This window comes from Camelus dromedarius, chromosome 12, assembly GCF_036321535.1.
Source record: "Camelus dromedarius isolate mCamDro1 chromosome 12, mCamDro1.pat, whole genome shotgun sequence".
NCBI lineage: Eukaryota > Metazoa > Chordata > Mammalia > Artiodactyla > Camelidae > Camelus > Camelus dromedarius.
This window is the reverse complement of record NC_087447.1, coordinates 6,482,023-6,503,599: the sequence shown is the minus strand read 5'-3', so window position 1 is coordinate 6,503,599 and position 21,577 is coordinate 6,482,023. Positions and strand designations below refer to the sequence as shown.

The window sequence follows — 21,577 nt, the reverse complement described above, 5'->3', positions numbered from 1 at the left end:
CATTATTCAATGACCACTTAATTACCCCTTCAGTTCCGCCCAGTGGACTCCGCTAGGTTGGCATCGCTTAGGTGTGCGCATGCGCCCAAGCACTTCTGCCTTTCGGATCGTCCCTACCCTTAGACCCGGACTCTGCGCACGCTCAAAGAGCTCTCCCGCTTCTCATCGCTCTACCGCCTCCCTGCGCTTGCGCATTCATGCCGCCAGGTTTTCCTTTTCCGGGTCCTGACTAGACTAGTCGGGCGCATGCGCTACTGCAGGTTGGCGGCTCGCGGCTCCTTCTTCCGGCCTCCCCCTTGGGCCGGCTCCCGCAAAAGCGGGGCGAGCGCAGAGTCAGAAGCGAGTGACCTGTGACCCCGGAAGTGGACCTCAGGGTCCCGGGGTTCTCCCCGGGCCGGAACCGAGGGAGCCGTCGCCTGTACCTCTGGAGCACGCACCCCACGCCCACCTCTGGATGCCGCCGACGGGTGCCCGGCCCGTGCCCCGCGCCTACCTGCCGGCCCGACCCTTGGGAGCAGTTCTGGGCCAGGGTTGGGGGCCCGGACCCCGCCCCTGATGCGGCTCCACCCCCGCGCCTGGGTCTCACACCGCTGACTGCCCCAGCCGGCCCCGCCCCCTGCCCGCACCCTCGCTCCACAGACCCCTCTCCCCCGCTGGGGGAGGCCATGGCGTGAGCGCAAGCCCCGACCCCGGGGCCTTCGGGCGCCAGGAGGGGCATGGGCCGGGGTCCGCCCCCATGAGGGTCCCGGGAGTGGGGCGCGCGCAGCAGCGGCGGGGCCATGGGGTCGCAGGTATTGCAGATCCTGCGCCAGGGGGTGTGGGCTTCGCTCACCGGCGGTTGGTTCTTCGACCCGCACCAGAGCACTTTCTCCAACTGCTTCCACCTTTATGTCTGGATCTTCCTGCTCACCTTTCCTTTCTTGCTGTACATGGTGAGACGCTGCCGCCACCTGTAACTCCCACCGGGGAAAGGGAGGGCAGATGTTACGGAGGGGTGCAACCTGGCAGAGATTCTGGACTGTGCTTTGGGCACTGGGATGTGGAAAGAGAACTCATTATAGAGTTTGGAGTGTATGGAGGAGAGGCCAAATTTTTCTTTTCCTGGCTTGGATGACCTTGAGCCCCTCACTTAATCTCTCTCTAGTTAGACAGAAGGCAGGATGCCCTGACAGGGTATTTGTATCAGGTGCATGCAGGGGTGATGAAGTCTTCTTGTGAATTTGTGAATCCTAGCCTTGACTGTGGTAGTAGGTCTACCCCCATGGGGGCAAGGCTGTGTGAAGAGGGACCTGACTTGCTGCTACTTCCAGGTCCTGCCCCCGAGCTTGATGGTGGCTGGTGTATACTGCCTTGTGGTGGCTGTCATCTTCGCTACCATCAAGACTGTGAACTATCGGCTGCATGCTATGTTCGACCAGGGCGAGATTGTGGAGAAGCGCAACTCTACCATGGGGGAGCCAGAGGAAGAGCCTGCCCAGGGGGACAGCAATCTGCCCAGGTGGGCGGGGGCAGGGCCTGTGCTGGGAACGGAGGTGCCTGGGTCTGAGCACTGGAGGATGGAGAAGGTGCTTAAGGAACACTGGCTCCATGAGTGGTTGAATGGTTCTGTGGTTGGCCCTGGACTTGTAAGGGAGACCCTTATGGAGGAAGGAGCGGTGGGGATGGTGGAGGAAGTACTACATGGAGAGCTAAAATTATTTCAAAACTGATGTTCTTTTCCACTGCCAGGGACCCTGGAGTGGAGATGACAGTGTTTAGGAAAGTGAGTTCCACACCCCCTGTACGATGTAGCTCTCAGCATTCTGTGTTTGGCTTCAACCAGGTCTCGGTGAGTAGTCCCAGCCCTCAGCCTTACCCACTCCTCTTCTGGGAGCCCATCCCCAACATGGGTATGTCCTGAGCCTACTTTTTGTCTTGTTTGCTTCTTTATGCATTTCTTTATCTGCTCAGGAGTTGCTGCCCCGAATGGATGACTCTGGGCCCCTCAGAGGTACGTGGCTGCTGCTCAGGGCTGAAGGTGGTGGTGTGGAACAGGGGATGGCATGTGGATGCCTCGAGGTCCTGCTGACGCCTCTGGGCCATGGTTGCAGACATCAAGGAGCTGGTGCGGGAGCAGGGCAGCAACAACGTGATTGTGACCTCAGCCGACCGAGAGATGCTGAAGCTAAGCTCACAGGAGAAATTGAGTGAGTGGGCATGATTGGCAGGGGCTTGAGGGGAAGACTAGCTGTCTTGTCTTTGAGTCACCCCAACTTTTGTACCCGTGGTGCTCTCTTTGTTCTCTTAGATGCGGCCTTCTCAATGTCCTGCCCCACTTGGGCTCTCGGAAGGCAGGGGCCATAGGACCCCCCCTTAGTTATTGGTTCCTTTTCTCTTTTTCTGTCTTTCTGTCTTCTGATAGTTGGAGACCTTCCCCAGACGCCCCCGGGGGCTGCCCCAGACCCATCTCTCCCCAGCACAGACTCATCAGAACGGTCTCCCTTGGCTGGAGATGGAGCCCCCTGGAGTGGGAGCAGTGTAGCTGACACTCCCATGAGCCCCCTGCTGAAGGGGAGCCTCAGCCAGGAGCTGAGCAAGAGTTTCCTGACCCTGACCCGGCCTGACCGGGCCCTGGTGAGGACCAGCAGTCGACGGGAACAACGCCGGGGAGCAAGCGGCTACCAGCCCCTGGACCGGCGGGGCTCAGGGGAGCCCACACCCCAGAAAGCTGGCTCCTCAGATTCCTGCTTCAGCGGCACTGACAGGGAGACATTGAGCAGCTTCAAGAGCGAGAAGACCAACTCGACCCACCTGGACAGCCCCCCTGGTGGGCAAGCTCCCGAAGGCAGCGACACAGACCCACCTTCTGAGGCTGAGCTGCCCGCCTCACCTGATGCCGGAGTCCCCTCAGATGACACACTGCGTTCCTTTGACACAGTCGTAGGAGCAGGGACACCACCAGGCCCAGCAGAGCCGCTCCTGGTTGTGCGGCCCAAGGACTTGGCCTTGCTGCGGCCTAGCAAACGGCGGCCGCCCATGCGAAGACAGTCCCCCGCTGGCCGTGCCCCTCGGCGGCCATTGCTTGAAGGCGGGGGCTTCTTCGAGGATGATGACACCAGCGAGGGCAGTGAACTGAGCCCGGCCTCCAGCCTCCGATCCCAGCGCCGCTACAGCACTGACAGCTCCTCTTCCACGTCCTGCTATTCCCCCGAGAGCTCTCGGGGTGCAGCAGGAGGGCCCAGAAAACGACGGGCCCCCCACGGGGCTGAGGAGGGGACTGCTGTGCCCCCCAAGCGGCCCTATGGGACCCAGCGGACGCCTAGTACGGCCAGTGCCAAAACACATGCCCGCGTGCTGAGCATGGATGGGGCCGGGGGTGATGTCCTCAGGGGCCCCCTGGCTGGCTCCAAGGCTGAGCTGGAGGCCCAGGCCGGGGTGGAGCTGGCTGCTGGTGAGCCTGCTGTGCTGCCTACTGAGGCCCATAGGGGACCTGCTGCCAACCAGCCTGGCTGGAGGGGGGAGCTGCAAGAGGAAGGTGCTGTGGGGGGAGGTGAGTGCTGGTTCCAGAGCTGGGAGGGAAGCGAGCTAGATAGGAGCTTGGCTTTGGGTGGGGGCAGCTGGAGTGGACCTGGTCAGAGTCGGGTCAGCCTCTGTCTCAGGCAGCAGACAGACATGGACTCAGTGAAGTTGTCTGCCAAACATCTCAGGTAATCAGGGCTCCAACAGTGAGGAGACCAAGGCAGAGGGATCTCAGGCACCTGGCTCCGGGTCCTGCAGTTAGCACCTGAAGCCTTCTGGGCCAGCAGCCGGACAGGGCGAGTGACGTTGTCCTTCTCTCCAGCTGTGGAAACAGGCCCGAGAGCTTAGGTGACCTGGCTGGGCCATAGAGCCAGGACGGGGTTGGACTAGGCTGGACCTTTAGCTCCAATCAAGAGCATCTGATCCTGCAAACCTTCCCCAGGCTCTGTCCAAGCCTCAGTCACTTATACTTGGGGTCTCTCTCTGGGCAGTTGCTGAAGAGACTGGCAAGCGGGACCGCTCGAGCAACGTAAGGCGGACCCAGGCGATTCGGAGGCGTCACAATGCTGGCAGCAACCCCACCCCCCCAGCCTCTGTCATGGGCTCACCACCCAGGTGAGCACCTGCTAGCTGCTTAGAAGTGGGTGTGGGGGCCAGCCAGCCCTAGACGGTGCTGACCCATGAACTGACCCCTCCCCAGCAGCCTGCAGGAGGCTCAGCGGGGCCGGGCTGCCTCCCACTCCCGGGCGTTGACGCTGCCCTCTGCCCTGCACTTCGCCTCCTCGCTGCTGCTCACCCGGGCTGGAGCCAATGTGCACGAGGCCTGCACCTTTGATGACACTTCCGAGGGTGCTGTGCACTACTTCTACGACGAGAGTGGTGAGCCCTTCCCTGGGTCCAGTGGCTGAGCCTCTGATCCCTGCTAACCAAGCGCTCTTTCCGTCCCGCTGAGGGTCATCATCCCAGCAGGGGCGCTTGCTCTGTTGGATGCTTGCTAGCCCCCCTCGGCCCCATGGTGAGCACTTAACTAGCTCTTGACCTGCTGGCCCTTTCCTCTCCAGCTCTTGGTACCCAGGCATTGGGCTGCCGTCCAGGGGAACACAGCACGGGGTTCTTCCCACTTGATGGCCCTGGTGCCCTTGTGGGTTGGGCCTCAGTGCCCCTGTCCCTGACAGGCTGCCTTGTGTCCCACACCCCTGCCCCAGGTGTGCGGCGTTCCTATACCTTCGGACTGGCCGGAGGTGGCTACGAGAACCCTGTAGGGCAGCAGGGGGAGCAGGCAGCCAATGGAGCTTGGTAAGTCTCTAGGCTTGGGCTTTTCTGGCACAGTGGCCAGTCGGCTGCCATTTCTGGGGGATTTTCTCTCTCCCTTCTTTGGGCTGGGACAGGGGCAGCTCGGACCTCTAGGAGGAGAGAAGGGTGGGCAGCGGTGAAGGGCTGGTCTGCAGGGATCTCTTGGGCCCCTGGCTCCATGGCATCTCCAAGCAGGAGGCTTCCAGGGCCTTCCAGGAAGCCCACGACCTGGGAGGGAGCCTCCTTTGAACACCCCTGTGCTCCTTCTGGGTATTTGAGCAGCCCCCTCAGGCCCCCAGTCACGACTTGGCCTTGGCCTTGACCCCACCACTTTCCATGGCTTGCCAATAGCTGACCCTCATGGCTGCTGTTCCCACAGGGACCGCCATTCACATTCCTCCAGCTTCCACTCAGCTGATGTCCCTGAGGCAGCAGGAGGCCTGAACCTGCTACAGCCGCGGCCCGTGGTCCTGCAGGGCATGCAGGTGCGCCGAGTGCCCCTGGAGATCCCGGAGGTGAGGAGCCAGCGGCCAGGGAAGGACCTGCAGGAGGGGGCAGTGGTGGGGGGCAGACCACTGAGCATTTGCCCAGGTGCCAGGACAGACAGGTTGCTCTGAGTGAGGGCTCCAGGGGCCCTAAGGTAGCTGTTCTGACCTTTGATGTTGGGCATGGGGCGCATAGGCCCTGGACCTGAATGGCTCAAGGAGTCGCTTATTTACTTATTCAACAAATGTATGTGGAATAGCTTCTTTACCCTGGTAGGGCCCACAATTAGCGGGGACAATGGGTGTTAGCAGTGACACCTGCAGAAAGGCCAGCTGATGGCAGTGCTGCTCCCTGTCCTGGGCAACTGGTGTGGGGGATTGCTCGGGGAGCTCTGTTCCAGCTAGTCGTCTCGGCAGTTACTAATAGTGCCGCCTTTTGCTCTGAAAGTCCCAATTTGGACAATAGCTTACGCAATTAGCTAAAAAAATTATAGAAATACTCAGAGTTTAATGCACAGACTGAGAGTTTAAAGAACATTCATAACAGTAACACCCACACATCTAACACCCAGGGCCACAGAGAGACTACGGGCAGCACCCAGAAGCCCCATGTGCCCCTTCCAGATGTGTTTATTCTCCTTAACTGTCATAGGGAATAGCAGTGTTGTCCTTAAACAGCTGGTCACCTCCAGAGGCAGGGGCCGTGCTGCTTTGACTCTCCATTGTGTCCCCAGAGCCCAGCACAGGGACAGGCCCATAATTGTATCTGATAAATACTTGTAAATTAAAGACGCAGGAAGCCCAAAGAGTTTAAGTAGTTGGCCCAGGGTCTCACAGCACTGGCATTGGCATCTAGGCCTGTCCTCAGGGCCAGCACTCTGTGTGCTCCAGGCTAGGCCTGTCCTATCTGGGTGACTGATGGCCCTGGGACGAGGGTGATATTGATGCTGGGTCCGGAAGGATAAGGTGGATTTCACTGAGCCCAAGAAGAGGTGTGAGATGCTTAAGTGGGGAAGACAGACACAGGAGCTAGTAACTCTGGCTCCTGGCAGCTCCAGAGGTCCCTACAGCCCTTGATCCATGTCCTGGGAACCTGGAGAAAAGAGCAGGCCCTTGGATGGAGGATCAGGCAGGGCATGGGGCCACTAGATGGTGGGGACTTTGTGTTGACCAGCCAGTGTGTGCTGTTGGGAGGGGTGGCAGTGGATCACATGGTGGGGCGCGGGGCTGATGGCCGCGGCCGTGGGGACCGCAGTTTGACCTGCTGGACCAGGACTCCCTGCACGAATCCCAGGAGCAGACGCTGATGGAGGAAGCGCCACCCCGGGCCCAGCACAGCTACAAGTACTGGCTTCTTCCTGGTCGCTGGACCTCTGTGCGCTATGAGCGACTCGCTCTGCTGGCCCTGCTGGACCGGTTAGTACTCACCCACCTCGGCCCCCAGTCCTTGATCATCCCTGGCCTTCTGAGCTCTGAACGTGTGGAGGTCATCATGGCATTAGAGAACCTAACTGTTGGGGTCACTGAGGGTGCCTAGGGGGCTGGAGTCTGCAGTGGGATTTATGTTCCTCTGGGTGCAAAGGAGTAGTGTAGTGGGTCATGCTGTGGTCACTCGCTCCCAGAGCTTTGCTCAAGACATCATTTCCGTTCAGCGTGTTGTTTTTTATTTGCTTCTGTGTTAGATCCAATTAAATTGAATCTTGTAGTCAAAAAGCTAGCGAACCGTTTGTCTCAGCTTTCCCATTTTCCAAGAGGACACTGAGGCCCAGGAAGTCAGAGGAGTCAGGTGATGTTTATTGTCTGGGTGATGATTTGGGCCTGGAACCTGTGTCCTGGCTTCCCGTGCTTTGGATTCCTCTCTGCCCTGTGACTGATGTTGGCTGGGCATTGCCTGCGTGCATAGAATGTAGGAACCAGAGATGGGCAAATCCCAGGGCGGTGGCACCTGGAGTCCTCGGGGTCCTCTGAGGTGGCAAAGATTGGGATTGAGATGCAGGGTGGCAACCTGGTGCTGCCCCGAGAGGTCACGGGTCTGGATCCTCAGGGTGACGGCTGGCATGGGCACAGGCCCGGATGTGGGCCTTTGTGGCTGGGTCCTGTCCCCACCCTGAACCCCTGGCCCTGTCAGCGGGTGAGAAAGGAGGTGGGCTCTGACCCTGCTGTCTCTCCAGGACTCGGGGGCTGGTGGAGAACATCCTCGGTGTCGGCCTGAGCAGCCTTGTCGCCTTCCTGGGCTACCTGCTGCTGCTCAAGGGCTTCTTCACCGACATCTGGGTCTTCCAGTTCTGCCTGGTCATCGCCTCCTGCCAGTATTCCCTGCTGAAGGTCAGGCGTGGCTCCCTGGGTCTCCTTCCCTCCTACCTCTTCCCAGATGCCCTCTTCCCTGGACCCGTCTTGAATGGGTTGAGCTAGAAAGCAGATCAGATGCTTTAGATCCCCTGCAACCACCGCCATCTTACAAATGAGAGAATTAAGGCTCAGAATAGTTTAGGGTCCTTCCCTGGTCACTCATAGCAGCCCAGGTATGGAATTGAACTGGTCCTGGGGCCTCTGACCCTCCCGTGGGTGCTGGCTCTTGTTGCTAATGTAGCTCCTGTCTCTTCCAGAGTGTCCAGCCTGATGCCGCATCTCCCATGCATGTGAGTCCCAGCAGAGCATCACCTCTCCCCAGGGGACTCAGGCCTGGGCCCTGGGCCGGGCTGAGACCAGGTGGGGAGGGGTTTGGGTTGTGGAGAGGCAGGCCTCCCTCACCACCCCCATCACCCCCAGATCATTGGTCTTTCTGCCCCCACCCTGCCAAGCTTTCTGTCTTGGACCCAGGGCCAGGCCTGGGGCACATGAGTGTGCATGAGCCTGTGTGTGCATGTGCAAGCAGGGCGTTCAGTGGGGGAGGCCCGACTCCTCACAGGCCCCCTCCCCAGGGCCACAACTGGGTGATCGCGTACAGCCGGCCCGTCTACTTCTGCATCTGCTGTTTGCTCATCTGGCTGCTGGACGCCCTGGGCTCAGCTCAGCCCTTCCCGCCCGTCTCCCTCTATGGCCTCACACTCTTCTCTGCCTCCTTTTTCTTCTGTGCCCGTGATGTGGCCACTGGTAAGACTGGGCAGCATTGAGGTTGCTTGAGGGAGCGAGGCCTCAAGGGTGGACCAAGGTGCAGCCTGCAGGCTGACCGGGCCTTTGCTTTTTCTCTGTCCCCTCCCTGCTAGTGTTCACCCTGTGCTTCCCATTCGTCTTCCTCCTGGGCCTCCTGCCCCAGGTCAACACCTGCCTCATGTACCTGCTGGAACAGATAGACATGCACGGCTTTGGGGGCACAGGTATGGGGCCCACGGGTGGCTGAGGGGTCAGGATGCTGTGTGGGGCCCAGGAGGGGCCATGGGTTAGGTCTGCAGCTCTAGCCTTTCACTGAGTCTTTTCCTGCATCTACGTCTTGGATTCTGGGACCCCATCTCTTACCCTCTCTCTCCTCCTCCCCTAGGCAAGTGGTTTAAACCTGAGCGTGCCAGGAGTCCCAAAGGCCTCTCTGGGCTGGGGAAGCAGACAACAGTGGGCTGGACACAAGTTCCAGGGGTGGTTAGCCTCTGGGAGTTGAGGGGCAGCAGGAGGCGGTGAGGTGGGGTGTCAGCAGGCAGGAGTTGGGCTTTACTTGCTGTTTCTCACCCCGCAGCCGCCACCAGCCCGCTCACTGCAGTCTTCAGCCTCTCCCGCAGCCTGCTGGCTGCTGCCCTGCTCTACGGCTTCTGCCTGGGCGCCATCAAGGTAGGGGTGACCTGTGTGGTGGGGGGCATGCTGAAGCCCAGGGGGGTGGTTGGGACCGAGCTGTGACATGGACTCAGCAGTGGCTTCTCCCACGGCAGGGGTGGGGGTACCCCCACCCCCATGCTTATCCTCATCTCCCCTGACCAGCATGGGTTCTCTCCCCAGACTCCTTGGCCAGAGCAGCACGTCCCTGTCCTCTTCTCCGTCTTCTGTGGCCTCTTGGTGGCGCTGTCCTACCACCTGAGCCGGCAGAGCAGTGACCCCACCGTGCTCTGGTGGGTGCCTGCACGTGCCTGTCTGTGTGCGTGCGTGCGTGCGTGCGCGTGTCTGCATGGCAAGGGTTTGGTCGGGGGGTGTCTCTAGGTCTGTGCATGTGCCTGTCACCACCTGACCCTGGGCCTGTGGGAGGAGGGGCAGCCTCCCCAGGCCCAGGCCCCTGACTTTTCTCACCTACCCCAGGTCTCTGATCCGGAGCAAGCTTTTCCCTGAGCTGGAGGAACGGAGCTTGGAGACAGCCCGTGCCGAGCTCCCAGACCCACTGCCAGACAAGATGCGCCAGTCAGTGGTGAGGGCCCAGAGTTCAGGATTCTAGTCTTGGGGTGGAGGTCTATGAGGGGGTGTGGTCAGCCACTTGATGACAGGGACACCCAAGCTGGTGTTTCCCGGCCCCGCAGCGTGAAGTCCTGCACTCTGACCTGGTGATGTGTGTGGTCATTGCTGTGCTCACCTTTGCCATCAGCGCCAGCACCGTCTTCATTGCCTTGAAGGTTCGTGTGGAACAGGCTCACCCGCCCCCCCCCCCCACCTTTTGCCAGATCCTGTGGGCCCTGGGCAGCCATGGTCTCGTGTCCTTCTTGGACCCCTGTGGTCCCTTGGTCTGCTCCCCTTAGCTGAGACTCCCATCTCTCCCTCTTGCAGTCAGTGCTGGGTTTTGTGTTGTATGCTCTGGCTGGGGCCGTGGGCTTCTTCACACATTACCTACTGCCACAACTCCGCAAGCAGCTGCCATGGTTCTGCCTGTCACAGCCTGTGCTGAAGCCACTGGAGTATAGCCAATACGAAGTGCGTGGTGAGTGCCCTCTTCCCAGCAAGCTGGGACCCCTCTGCCCCTCCTGCCCCCAGCAGTGGACCTGCAGCCTGTCAAGAGCATGGTCTGTTCAGCTCAGAGTGCCAGCAGGGGGCAGCCTCTGCCCACCCCGCCCTGTCTGCACTGGTGCTGACCCTGTGGCCCTTTCACTGCTCTCTGTACCCTCCCCTGCCCTCTGTGCCCGACTCAGCCCTTGCCTCGCTCTCACTCTGCCTGCTCTGCCCTTTTCCTGCCCACCTTGTGGTCTCTAAGGAGATGGAAAAAGTAGAATCCTAGAGCCATAAAGGAATCTGTTGTCCAGAATTACAAACTGGCTACCCGTGAACTAGATCAGCTTGGCACATGTTTTTACTTGGATTGTGCGACAAAAACACCCTTGTGCCTGTGTTTAAACCTCTGGATTTGTTACTCAAAGGTCCACGGGCCTTCTTAAACGAAGGATTTTTCCTATTGGGCCAGCATCCCCTTGTGGCTACAGTCAGCGGGCGCCAAGTGGCAGTGGCCCTTTCAGAAGAGCCCTGCAGCTCAGGATCTCTGTGCGCTTGGGCCTCACCCAGCCTTCCTGACTCCGGTGGACATCTGAGATGTCCTCGGCAGCCTTGCTTTCACAGACAGCTAAATGGGCAGAGCACTGGCCCTAAGTCCCCGACACCCCCTACCTGGGCCTGGTCTCCCTCATTTGAACTGTCAAAGATCAACCCCGCCCCCTCACCTGCTCAAAGTCTCCAGGGACCCAGAACAGCACATCCCCTTGTCCTGTGGGCTGCCCTCCCTCCAGGTCCCCTTGGAGAGCACACCTGTCCTGGCCTTGTGGTGGGGGGAGTATGGAGGGCCAAGTGCTAGCCAGCAGTCCCACCTCCCCACTTGCTGTCTCAGGTGCCGCCCAGGTGATGTGGTTTGAGAAGCTGTACGCGGGCCTGCAGTGCGTGGAGAAGTACCTCATCTACCCTGCTGTGGTGCTCAACGCCCTCACAGTGGATGCCCACACTATCGTCAGCCACCCGGACAAGTTCTGTCTCTAGTGAGGACCGCTGGCCCCCTGGCCATCCCAGCATTTACATCCCAGTGTGACACACGGGGAAACGGAGGCCCAGAGAGGGAAGGAGACCTGCCTCAGTTGCCCAGCAAGCTTAAGTAGGACTCCAAGTTCTGACACCCTTTCCATTGAAGCAGCTGCCTCTTGGAAAGCATGTGTGTCCCTCCAATGAGTCTAAAGGGGGTGACCTCTTGAGAGAGCAGTGACTAAGAGTCACTGGCCCAAAAGAGCAGGGTCCATATCTGCAGAGCTTAGGCAAGGGCTGGTGAGATGGGCACCCACACCCACTGCCCCAAGTCTCCGCCTGCCACCTAACGCCTGCCCCTCGCCCATAGCTGCCGGGCGCTGCTGATGACTGTGGCTGGGCTGAAGTTGCTGCGCTCAGCTTTCTGCTGCCCACCCCAGCAGTACCTGACCTTGGCCTTCACCGTCCTGCTCTTCCACTTCGACTACCCGCGCCTCTCCCAGGGCTTTCTGCTCGACTACTTCCTCATGTCCCTGTTCTGCAGCAAGGTGAGCTGGTGGCCGTGTTGCAGACTCTAGGTGGTGCAGCTGGAGCAGAACTCTTCTGCCTCAGTGGGGGAACCTTCCCTGGGGGCCTTGGTCCTTGTAGCACTGCTCCACATTAGCCCCTCTGTGGGCCTCTGCAGCAGCTCCTCCAGGAGCAGTGAGCAAGCTGAGGTTTAAAGAGGGGAAGTAACTTGCCTCAAGTCTCCTGGAGAATTGGTGGCCGGCCAGGATTTGAACAAAGGACCATTCCCCAGCACTGTCCTGGAGGCCTGCAGTGGTGTCTGCAAGGGTGCCCCAGCTCAGGCCTGAGCTTTCATCTTTCTCACATGGGCACTCTAGTCTGGTTTCTGGTCTGACCCAGGATGGTGGAGATCCAGACATCCAGGAGATGTCCCCCTTGGAGGGCAGGGCCTATGACTCTCAACTCACAGTACCACAGTGGAGGCCTGGCCTCACTGAGTCACTGGCAAGACCTGAGCAAGTCATTTACCTATTCTGTCTTCTGTGAGCCTCAACTTTCCCATCTGGGAAATGGGACAGCAGTAAGAGGCTCTCAGGGTGGTTATATGAATTAAATGGCTAATGCTCACTAGAGTGGTTGCTTTGTCTAGTATTGGGTTCTTTGAGGCAGGTCGAGAGAGGAGTGGCTGGGAATGATCTTGAGCTTGACTCCCATGTGGGCAGCCAGTGGGGTAGCCCCAAGGCTCTGAATGGGTACTTGGTAGACCCCTGCTTCTGTGAGTGGCCTATGTATCTTGAACTTTCTCCCCTGTCCATCCTGCAGCTGTGGGACCTGCTGTACAAGCTGCGTTTTGTGCTGACCTACATCGCACCCTGGCAGATCACCTGGGGCTCGGCTTTCCACGCCTTTGCCCAGCCCTTCGCTGTGCCCCGTATCCGGCCTGCTACCCACTGCCTGGGTGGGGGTGTGCAGGGAGGGCCGTGGACTGGGAGAGGGGTTGCCGGGCGGGTTGGCAGGGGCAGAGGAAGGGTGAGAGAGGCCAGGGACAGTCCTGTGTGCCTGCCACCTCCTTGACTCGGGCCCAGACTCAGCTATGCTGTTCATTCAGGCCCTGCTCTCCGCGCTCTTCTCCACGCCACTCAATCCCCTGCTGGGCAGCGCGGTCTTCATCATGTCCTATGCGCGGCCCCTCAAGTTCTGGGAGCGTGACTACAAGTGAGTCTCGTGGACATGGAAGCGAGTGCCTGATGCGTTGCTCAGAGGGACTTGGGAGAGGAGCGAGGTGGCTGGATGAGGAGAGTCGCTGGGGGAGAGGAAGGGTTTGGAGCCCAGGCTGGATTTGGCACTGTGAGGGCCCGCAGTTCAGGTGTGAGTGCCGGGCATGGCGAGCCAACCCAGAGAGGGCACTACACCCTGGGCTTCCTGGCTGCGTGGTCCTGGGTGTGTCCACTCATGTCCCTGAGACTCAGCCCCCGCTGTGTAATGGGGCTGTTGTGGCATCTGCCTGAGAGCACAGGGTTGTGGGCTCAGGGAGGACATGGTGGGGGGCCAGCGGGAACTGTCACCTGAACCCTCGGCAGCCTCGCCCTCTTGGCTGACTTTGTTGTCGCTCTCTCTTTGGACAGCACTAAACGTGTGGATCATTCCAACACCCGCTTGGTCACACAGCTGGACCGGAATCCTGGTGTGTACCTGGCCATCAGGGGCCTTTGGGGTGGGACCTTCCTGGAGAGGGAACTTTGCTCACTTGCCGCTTCGCCCATGTGTCCATCTCTCCTGGGCCCCAGGCGCTGACGACAACAACCTCAACTCTATCTTCTACGAGCACTTGACTCGCTCGCTGCAGCACACGCTGTGTGGGGACCTGGTGCTTGGCCGCTGGGGCAACTACGGCCCTGGCGACTGCTTTGTGCTGGCCTCCGACTACCTCAACGCCCTGGTGCACCTCATTGAGGTCGGCAATGGCCTTGTCACCTTCCAGCTGCGTGGCCTGGAGTTCCGGGGTGAGCTGCGGGCCAGGGCCAGCCGCAGGGCGCTGCATGTGCTAGTGTGAGGGCTAGGATATACCCCTGCCCTGTCCCAGTTTGCTGGGGACCTTGAGCAAGGTAGTCTTCCTCCCCAGGCCTGGCTGTCTCAGTCTGAGCAGTGAGGTGGCAGGGGTGACTTTGGCAGGTCTGTAGCGAACAGGCTGCTCCAGTGAAAGCTGGGGCCTGGAGTGCTGGGTTCTCCCGCCAACTCCCACTGGCCTGCCCTGTGCTCTCAGGTCTGGCCCAGGTTGGGTGCCACACATAAGCCTCAGCAAGTCAGCTGGCTCCTTGCCCTCAGGAAGGAGATGCTTGGCAGATGCCAGCTTTGGAAGAGGACTCCCAAGTGCAGAGGGGCTCTAAACACAGCTTGGAAGGACCATGAACCTGAGTTTTAGTCATTGTCTCTATAAATGAGGGATCAGACCCTGTCCACCACCCACCTCACTCCACCCCCACCCCACTTCCACCCCACTGTGGCCCCTGCGAGTTAGGAGGAGAAAGGGGCTCATTTGTTAACCCATTTGTTTAGGTACTCCCGCAGCATCCCCATGGAGGGTGAATGGTGGGAGACCTCCAGCACCCTGCCTGGGTAGTCTGGGGAGCTGACAGGCAGGGATGTCCTCATGGCCCCCTGACTGGGCATCCTTTCCCTGCAGGTACATACTGCCAGCAGCGTGAGGTGGAGGCCATCACAGAGGGCGTGGAGGAGGATGAGGGCTGCTGCTGCTGCGAGCCTGGCCACCTGCCAAGGGTCCTATCCTTCAATGCTGCCTTCGGGCAGCGCTGGCTGGCCTGGGAAGTGACGGCCAGCAAGTACGTACTGGAGGGCTACAGCATCAGTGACAACAATGCCGCCTCCATGCTACAGGTCTTCGACCTCCGCAAGATCCTCATCACCTACTACGTTAAGGTACGGCAGGGGTCCCCGCTGTAAGTGCTCGCAGGCCAGGAGCATCCCAAATGCCATCTTCTGGATTTTCGGGAGCTTGTTTTGCCCAAGGGAAGCAGAGGCCTCAGAGAGTTTAAGCATTCTCCAAAGTGCCAGCGCTAAAACATTGGGCTCGAAGGCCTGTATGACTCTGACAGTGGGGTGCCTGGGATGGGGGCTTCCTTTCACCCTCCTCCAGGAGGCTTGCCTTGGGCAGTGAGTACTGGGGGCAGATGGGCAGCAAGTGTATAGGTCTTACTGGGCTTCTGGTCCTGGGAGGGGCATTCCCGAGGCCAGCCTTCTAGACCACCAGCCCCCACCCCTTGCCCCACAGTGATGCTAAAAGTGGTGGCATTAACGACAGTTTTAGGAGCAGCTGCTAAGCAGTGGTGCTTACCGAGAGGTGGGCTCTGCCAGGCACCTCCCCTGAGCTGGGTAAAGCCCACACCCTCCAGGAGAGGCCTCACTGCCTCAGATGTGGGGATTGGCTTGCAGTGGGGAATAGGACTTGCTGGAGGCCTCAAAATCAGGAGAAAGTGGCAGAGCTAGCTTAGCCCAGGCTTGGGCCTCCCTGTCTCAGTCTGGGCACTCCAAGCCAGGACTGAGGGTCTTGAGGCCTGTTGGGGGTGGAGAGGGTTGGTGAGAACAGTGTGGGGTCCAGAAGGAGCCCTGGACTGGATTCTAGGAAGCCAGCAACATCACCTCCCTTGCTATGCCTCAGTTTACCCCCTTAAGAAGCAGGGATTATCTCAGTCCTGTGAGATGGCAAGGACGATGAGGGCACTACAGGAGGGGGGTGCGCAGAGGTCACAGTCCAGGTCTCCTCATGCTCTCTTAGCATCTGCCCTGAGGCTCGTGTGTGGGGCCAGGAGCGTGACTTGTTGGAGCCCAGGTGAGCCTGCCCACCTGAGGTTCTCTCCAGGGCAGTCCTGTGCATCCCCTAGCTGTCCTTTTGTTGCCAGTGGGCACCCCGTCTGTGTCACACGTCAGAGAAACTACTTTGCTGTCTTTTCCATCTAGTCATCCACTCCTAGGGAAGGGTTTATGAGCCCCCCACTCTTCATTTTCACCGGGATAGAGACTGTGGTCCAGAAAGAGACATCCCTAGCCCCAGGTCACCCAGGGGTGACGATGCTGTCCACCCTCCTCTCCCATCTTGAGAGAGATTCTCCTGCCCAGGCCACCCCACTGCCTCCCTCGAGCCCGGCTTAAGGCTGGCATAACCTCACGGCTGTGCAGCAGGCCCCAGCCAAGCCCTGCCTGGCAGACTGAGATGAGTACCACCCCACCAAGTTTCTCGTCCCAAGGGGAAGCTGACTTGCTGCAATTGCCTCAAAAGCTGGGCGGAATCAGGGCCACGTAGAGGTGCCTGGAGGACCCAGGGAAGATTCTGCCCAAGATGGAGTGTGGGATGAAGTTTGAAAGGATGAATTCGGGCTGCTGAGGGTGGGGCTTAGGGGGAAGTCAGGTGTGCAGGGCAGCCCCCTGGGCCTGGGGCAGTTCAGGGATGTGTCCCATGTGGCAGACCAGGCAGAGCCCTCCGTGTGCCACTTTGGTCCCTCTCGGTGCCTCCCACCAATCCTTTCCCGGGAGTCACTAAGTACAGTTGGGTGAGAGATTCAGTCCAACCCCTCCGCCCCGACATCCATCTGCAGCCGAAGCCTTGGGGTCCTCTCAGCATTCCTAAGCCCAGGCATGTTCATTATGCTGCGTGGTACTTTCAGCAACCCCTGAAAGAGGCAGGCCCGTGTAATTAGCCCCTTTTTCAGTTGAGGAAACTGAGACTCACAGACCCATGCTTGCAGTGAGGTCGGATGAGGGCAGAAAAGGTGCCGCCGTCGTGAGGCTTGTGAAGATTCAGTGAGCAGAGTCACGCTCCCAGCAGATGCTGGCAGGCGGGAGCTGTTGCTCCTGAGAACCACTCTGAGGGCTGGGTCTCAGGCTTGCTGGTTTCACAGAACACAGTAGAGGTGGTGAAGGTTAGTGGAGCACTTTCTCTGCTGGGCCATCTCCTCCCCCGACCCCCAAAGGTTTATTCTCCTGGTTCTTCCTGGGGGCTGTGGTGGTGCCCAGACTGTGGAGACGTCCTCTGAGCAAGACCAGTCTGCAGCCAGTCTGCCTGGGGCCCAAAGCTGCCCCCCAGCCCTCCTACCCTCTTCACCCTGTTAGGCTCCTGGTCCTTCTTCCTCTTGGTAAGGGGCACCCAGCCCTCTCTTGACTGCTCACCCACTTGCCACAGCCAAGGTAATGCTGAGGCCAAGGTCTCAGCCACTAGGCAAACCCTCATGTGCTGGGAACTGAACTGATGAGGCCCCACCTATAACCATGGCCCCAGGTCCCTGCACCTCCCACAGCTCTTTGAGGCCCTTGGCTCTTCCTGGCTTGTACTGTGGCCATTTTGCCCAGGCTCTTGGCCTCTCCATAACTTACTAAGGCCACCCTGCTAGACACCCCTACTGCCTAGGTTCCCTCTGTTCATAGCCACCTGCACCACCCTCCCCAGCTCTGAACTTCCCACCCTTACCCAGGCAGAAGACCAACCCCACTGGCTCCATCCCAGGGCAGCACATGGAATCCCGGTGACCTTACTGGCTGCCAACTGCCAGCCTCACACTGCCTGTCCATCCTGGCTCGGCCAGCTACCTACCTTCCAAAACCGCCTCTCCATTTGCTTAAACCCCTGCTTCAAAACCAGCAGAATCTCTTAAGGTCCTGGAGCCTCTAACTTTGGGCAAAGATGCTGTGCTTTTGGCTTTTGAAACCTTGTGGCTGTCATACTTCAGCTGCCTAAGGGCACCCATGATCTAGGGGCACCCCACTGACCTACAGGCAGCCCCACTACCTTAGTCTGACCTTCCAAGGCCTCTGAGATCTGGATCCTACAGCATCATAGTGTTGAAGGTCCCAGGGTTCCAGCCCCAGCTCAGTCTGCCCTGCTTTGTAACCTCAGGCAAGTCTGTTGTCTGTCTGAGCCTCAGTTCCCCTGATTAACAGGGCAGGCATTGTAAGCCCTTGTCCCGGTGCAGCACCCACCAGTGGATGCTCCATCAGGAAGGTTGCTTCCTGCTGCTTTCGCCTTCCTCCTTTCTGGCCAAGTGAAGGGGAAACAGACTTGCCTGTGTGGCTTCAGGGAGTTGAGATGGGACACAGGATCAGTGTCCTAGGAAGCCGACTTCGGCTCAGTCTAAGGGAAAAAGAAGCCTCTTTACCCTGAAGCTGTCTCCTCCAGTAGCCAGGGTGAGGGCACTATCCCAGTCACTGACCCCAGCCTCTCCTCCCAGAGCATCATCTACTATGTGAGCCGCTCACCAAAGCTGGAGGCCTGGCTCAGCCATGAGGGAATCGCGACGGCCCTGCGTCCTGTGCGGGCACCTGGCTATGCTGACTCAGACCCCACCTTCTCGCTGAGCGTGGATGAGGACTATGACCTTCGCCTCTCCGGCCTCTCGCTGCCCTCCTTCTGCGCAGTACACCTTGAGTGGATCCAGTACTGTGCCTCCCGGCGCAGCCAGGTCCGGCCACCACTACCCTGGGGCTTCCTTCTCCCCCGTCAGTTTCCCCCGTCCCTGTGTGGGTTCTTCTTAACCCTCAGAGTCCCTCAGCCTGGGCCCCAGTCCCTACCTGAAGTTCCTGTCCCAGGTCTGAGCTGGGCTCTGGGGATGGGGGTCCTTGTGCCACAGCCTGTGGACCAGGATTGGAACTCGCCGCTGGTCACGCTGTGTTTTGGCCTGTGTGTGCTGGGCCGCCGGGCCCTGGGGACAGCCTCGCACAGCATGTCTGCCAGGTGAGTGCCTACAAGTCCACCCAGGCCTATCACTCTCCCTTCCTCCACCTCCATAAAGAGCTCTCAGGGGCCACATCAGCCCATCCATCTTCATGGGCAAGGCGTCTCCCCACTGTGACCTTACAGCTCCTCCCCACCCTGGGAGGGACACGGGCAGAGACTGACTGCCTTGGCAAGAAGGGAAAACAGACCCAGTGTGAAGAATGGTCTCCGCTCAGATCACTGCACAAAGAGCCAGAGCTCAGGTACCTGAGAGCCCTCCGTGTGTTCACTTCCCATCCTCCTCTTCCCCAGCCTGGAGCCCTTCCTCTACGGTCTGCATGCCTTGTTTAAGGGAGACTTCCGTATTACCTCCCCACGAGACGAGTGGGTCTTTGCCGACATGGACCTGCTTCACCGCGTGGTGGCACCTGGGGTTCGCATGGCCCTAAAGCTTCACCAAGTAGGGAGAGGTGTGCCCAGGCAGGGTGGGTTGGCCAGGGGGTGAAACCCATCCCCAGGGCAAGGGCCACTGCTCTCAGTCCTCCCGTCCTCCCCTCAGGACCACTTCACGTCCCCAGATGAGTACGAGGAGCCGGCTGCCCTTTATGATGCCATTGCAGCCAACGAGGAGCGCCTGGTCATCTCCCATGAGGGCGACCCAGCCTGGCGCAGCGCCATCCTCAGCAACACACCTTCACTGCTGGCATTGCGCCACGTCCTGGACGACGCCTCGGATGAGTACAAGATCATCATGCTCAACCGGCGCCACCTCAGCTTCCGTGTCATCAAGGTGGGGATGGCCCGCTTACCCAACCTGGCCCCCTTCCCTCCACTTTGACCTCCTGACCCCCGCACGTGGCCACCCGCAGGTGAACCGGGAATGTGTGCGCGGCCTATGGGCTGGGCAACAGCAGGAACTGGTGTTCCTGCGCAACCGCAACCCCGAGCGAGGCAGCATCCAGAATGCCAAGCAGGCGCTCCGCAACATGATCAACTCCTCCTGCGACCAGCCGCTGGGCTACCCCATCTACGTGTCGCCCCTCACCACCTCGCTGGCTGGCAGCCACCCCCAGCTGCGGGCGCTGTGGGGTGGCCCTGTCAGCCTGGGCGCCATCGCCCGCTGGCTCCTGCATAGCTGGGAGAGGTGAGCTCTGACCACCGCCTCCAGCCTGTGAGGCCAGGCTTGTGGAGCAGGGAGCTGAGGAGGTCCTGAGATGAAGCAGCTCCCTCCCGGGTCTGACTGAGGAAGGGCTGGAGCCAGGAATGAGCCCCAGGACCAGGGCTGACCCAGCTGCACACGCACACCCACTTCAGCCAGAGCCGAAAGTGGTCTTTAGCCTAAAGTGCTGTTGATAATGTCTCCCTTAAACCCTGTAAAGTAGGTGACAAAACCTTTTAGAGACAGGGGCTCTGAGATGTTAGGTGACTTGTCCTGGATTAGAAACTCGTGCTTGTGAGGCCTTTGCACCCCCATCCCCACCCCTACCCACTTCTTTTCTGCCTCCTCTTCCCCAGGCTTCACAAGGGCTGTGGTGCCGGCTGCAATAGTGGCGGGAACGTGGATGACTCTGACTGTGGTGGAGGCGGTGGCTTGACCTCTCTCAGCAATAACCCCCCCTTGGCACAGCCCACACCTGAGAACACAGCAGGTAAGCGGGCAAGGCCAGGCTGAACTAGTGTGTGAGGAGGGCAGCCTAGCTGACTGAGGTCTCTGCCCTCTTATCTGTCTCCCACAGGCGGTGGTGACCAGCCCCTCCCACCAGGCCCGGGCTGGGGCCCACGGCCCTCCCTGAGCGGCTCTGGTGATGGGCGCCCCCCTCCTCTGCTGCAGTGGCCGCCCCCTCGGCTCCCTGGACCGTCTCCTGCTTCGCCTGCCCCCACTGAGGGTCCCCGGCCCTCAAGGCCCCCTGGCCCTGGTCTCCTTAGTTCTGAGGGTCCCAGTGGGAAGTGGACCCTGGGGGTTCGGAAGGGGCTGGGGGGATCCGAGGGGGAGCCAGCCTCAGGGAGCCCTAAAGGAAGCACCCCCAAATCTCAGGTAAGGGTCTTATGGAGGGTTGGGTCCCAGGCAGCTCAGGTCTGCTCTCCCACCAACTTGTCTTCCCTCCCTCAGGCACCCCTAGACCTCAGCCTCAGCCTGGATATCAGCACCAATGCCTCACCCCCCAGAGCAGCACAGGACATTTCTTGCTTGGACAGCAGTGCTCCTGAGAGTGGCACGCCGACTGGGGCTCCTGGCGACTGGCCTGTCCCTGCTGAGGAGCGAGAGAGCCCAGCTGCCCAGCCCCTGCTGGAGCATCAGTACTGAGTGGCCTGGTGCCCTCTGGGTCCCAGCCCAAGATTCAGTAACTTGGACCCTTGGCCTTTGGCCCTTTCTGCTGGACCACAGAACTGAGTGGCTTTGGCTCCCACATGTGAACCCTGACCTCTGGCTGTGTTAGCCAGAGCACCAGAACTGAGTAGCCCAGACCTCTGACCTTGACCTCTGATCTCTCATCCCTAATCCAGGGCCTGGGCTCCCCAAACTGAGGAAGGCAGCCTCCTAGCCAGGCCCTGAGAGCCAAACCCATGGGCTGGTCCCACTTCAAGCCCATGGCCAAGATTGACTTGGCCCCTCGGCCTACACTGCCTGCAGGGGCAGCCCCTTGGCCTGGACTTGGGGCTGAAATGTGGGAAGGGGGGGGTTGTTTTTCTTTTTTTTTCTTTTTTTTTTTTTTTTCGTGCTTCAGAGACACCAGAATTAATAACACTATTTTTGATTTTGGTTGGTAGTTTCTTTTTTCTGGGGATGTTTGGGTGGAGGGTCAGGGTAGGTGAGCACAGAGGGATGCATCGGCTGTGGAGTTGGGTTATGATGGATATCAAAGTTAGACCAAGGTGGGGTTCAGGTAGGACTGGGTCCTCTTCCTCACAAGCCTGTTCCCTTTTCAGGCTTGATCTGAAGTTTGCATTGTTCCCTTTCTCATCTCCAAACAACAAAGACTTCCCGCTCTAGTGGCAGGTTTCTACGATTATCAGCCTTGACCTTGGCCTAAAGTCTTTATCTGAATCTCAGTTTCTCCAGCTATAAAGAGGTGACACCTGTCTAAGGTGTTTCAAAAGTACACGAGAGCGGGTGTAGAGCAGGGCCCAGTGTTGATGAGTGCTCATAGTGGTACTCTGAGCACTTGCTATATGCACGGCTGCAGCTAACACTAGGTGTCCTGGTCTAGCCCTACCAGTTGGTCTG

General features: G+C 59.5%; 1 protein-coding gene across 6 annotated transcripts; it reads left to right on the top strand.

Moving 5' to 3' along the window:
- The first annotated feature begins 50 nt into the window (after positions 1 to 50).
- Positions 51 to 21,112, top strand: PCNX3 (pecanex 3). Of its 6 annotated transcripts, none has more exons than XM_031448007.2 (35): positions 52 to 932; positions 1,311 to 1,498; positions 1,729 to 1,828; positions 1,951 to 1,990; positions 2,091 to 2,186; positions 2,402 to 3,529; positions 3,990 to 4,113; positions 4,199 to 4,377; positions 4,704 to 4,794; positions 5,171 to 5,306; positions 6,571 to 6,692; positions 7,448 to 7,601; positions 7,883 to 7,915; positions 8,198 to 8,369; positions 8,483 to 8,593; positions 8,944 to 9,035; positions 9,201 to 9,310; positions 9,495 to 9,600; positions 9,710 to 9,802; positions 9,954 to 10,104; positions 10,999 to 11,143; positions 11,494 to 11,671; positions 12,453 to 12,561; positions 12,716 to 12,845; positions 13,256 to 13,314; positions 13,418 to 13,633; positions 14,314 to 14,567; positions 17,867 to 18,097; positions 18,266 to 18,369; positions 18,664 to 18,811; positions 18,911 to 19,141; positions 19,221 to 19,495; positions 19,867 to 20,000; positions 20,088 to 20,386; positions 20,462 to 21,112. In XM_031448007.2, the coding sequence occupies exons 1-35, from the start codon at positions 780 to 782 to the stop codon at positions 20,654 to 20,656; spliced, it is 6,087 nt and encodes a 2,028-aa protein (XP_031303867.1). In that variant the 5' UTR covers positions 52 to 779; the 3' UTR covers positions 20,657 to 21,112. The 6 variants fall into 6 exon arrangements, with proteins under 6 accessions (XP_031303864.1, XP_031303865.1, XP_031303867.1 ...); XM_031448006.2 differs by having other exon boundaries at positions 53 to 932; positions 6,532 to 6,692; XM_031448004.2 differs by having other exon boundaries at positions 51 to 932; positions 4,202 to 4,377; positions 6,532 to 6,692; positions 20,088 to 21,112.
- The last annotated feature ends 465 nt before the right edge of the window (positions 21,113 to 21,577 follow it).

Excerpts from the sequence above, each read along its gene's own strand:
- PCNX3 (XM_031448002.2), top strand. The coding sequence starts at position 780 with ATGGGGTCGCAGGTATTGCAGATCCTGCGCCAGGGGGTGTGGGCTTCG. Across the intron at positions 1,991-2,090 it reads TGACTCTGGGCCCCTCAGAG|ACATCAAGGAGCTGGTGCGG; the intron begins GTACGTGGCTGC and ends CCATGGTTGCAG. Across the intron at positions 18,370-18,663 it reads TCGCACAGCATGTCTGCCAG|CCTGGAGCCCTTCCTCTACG; the intron begins GTGAGTGCCTAC and ends CCTCTTCCCCAG.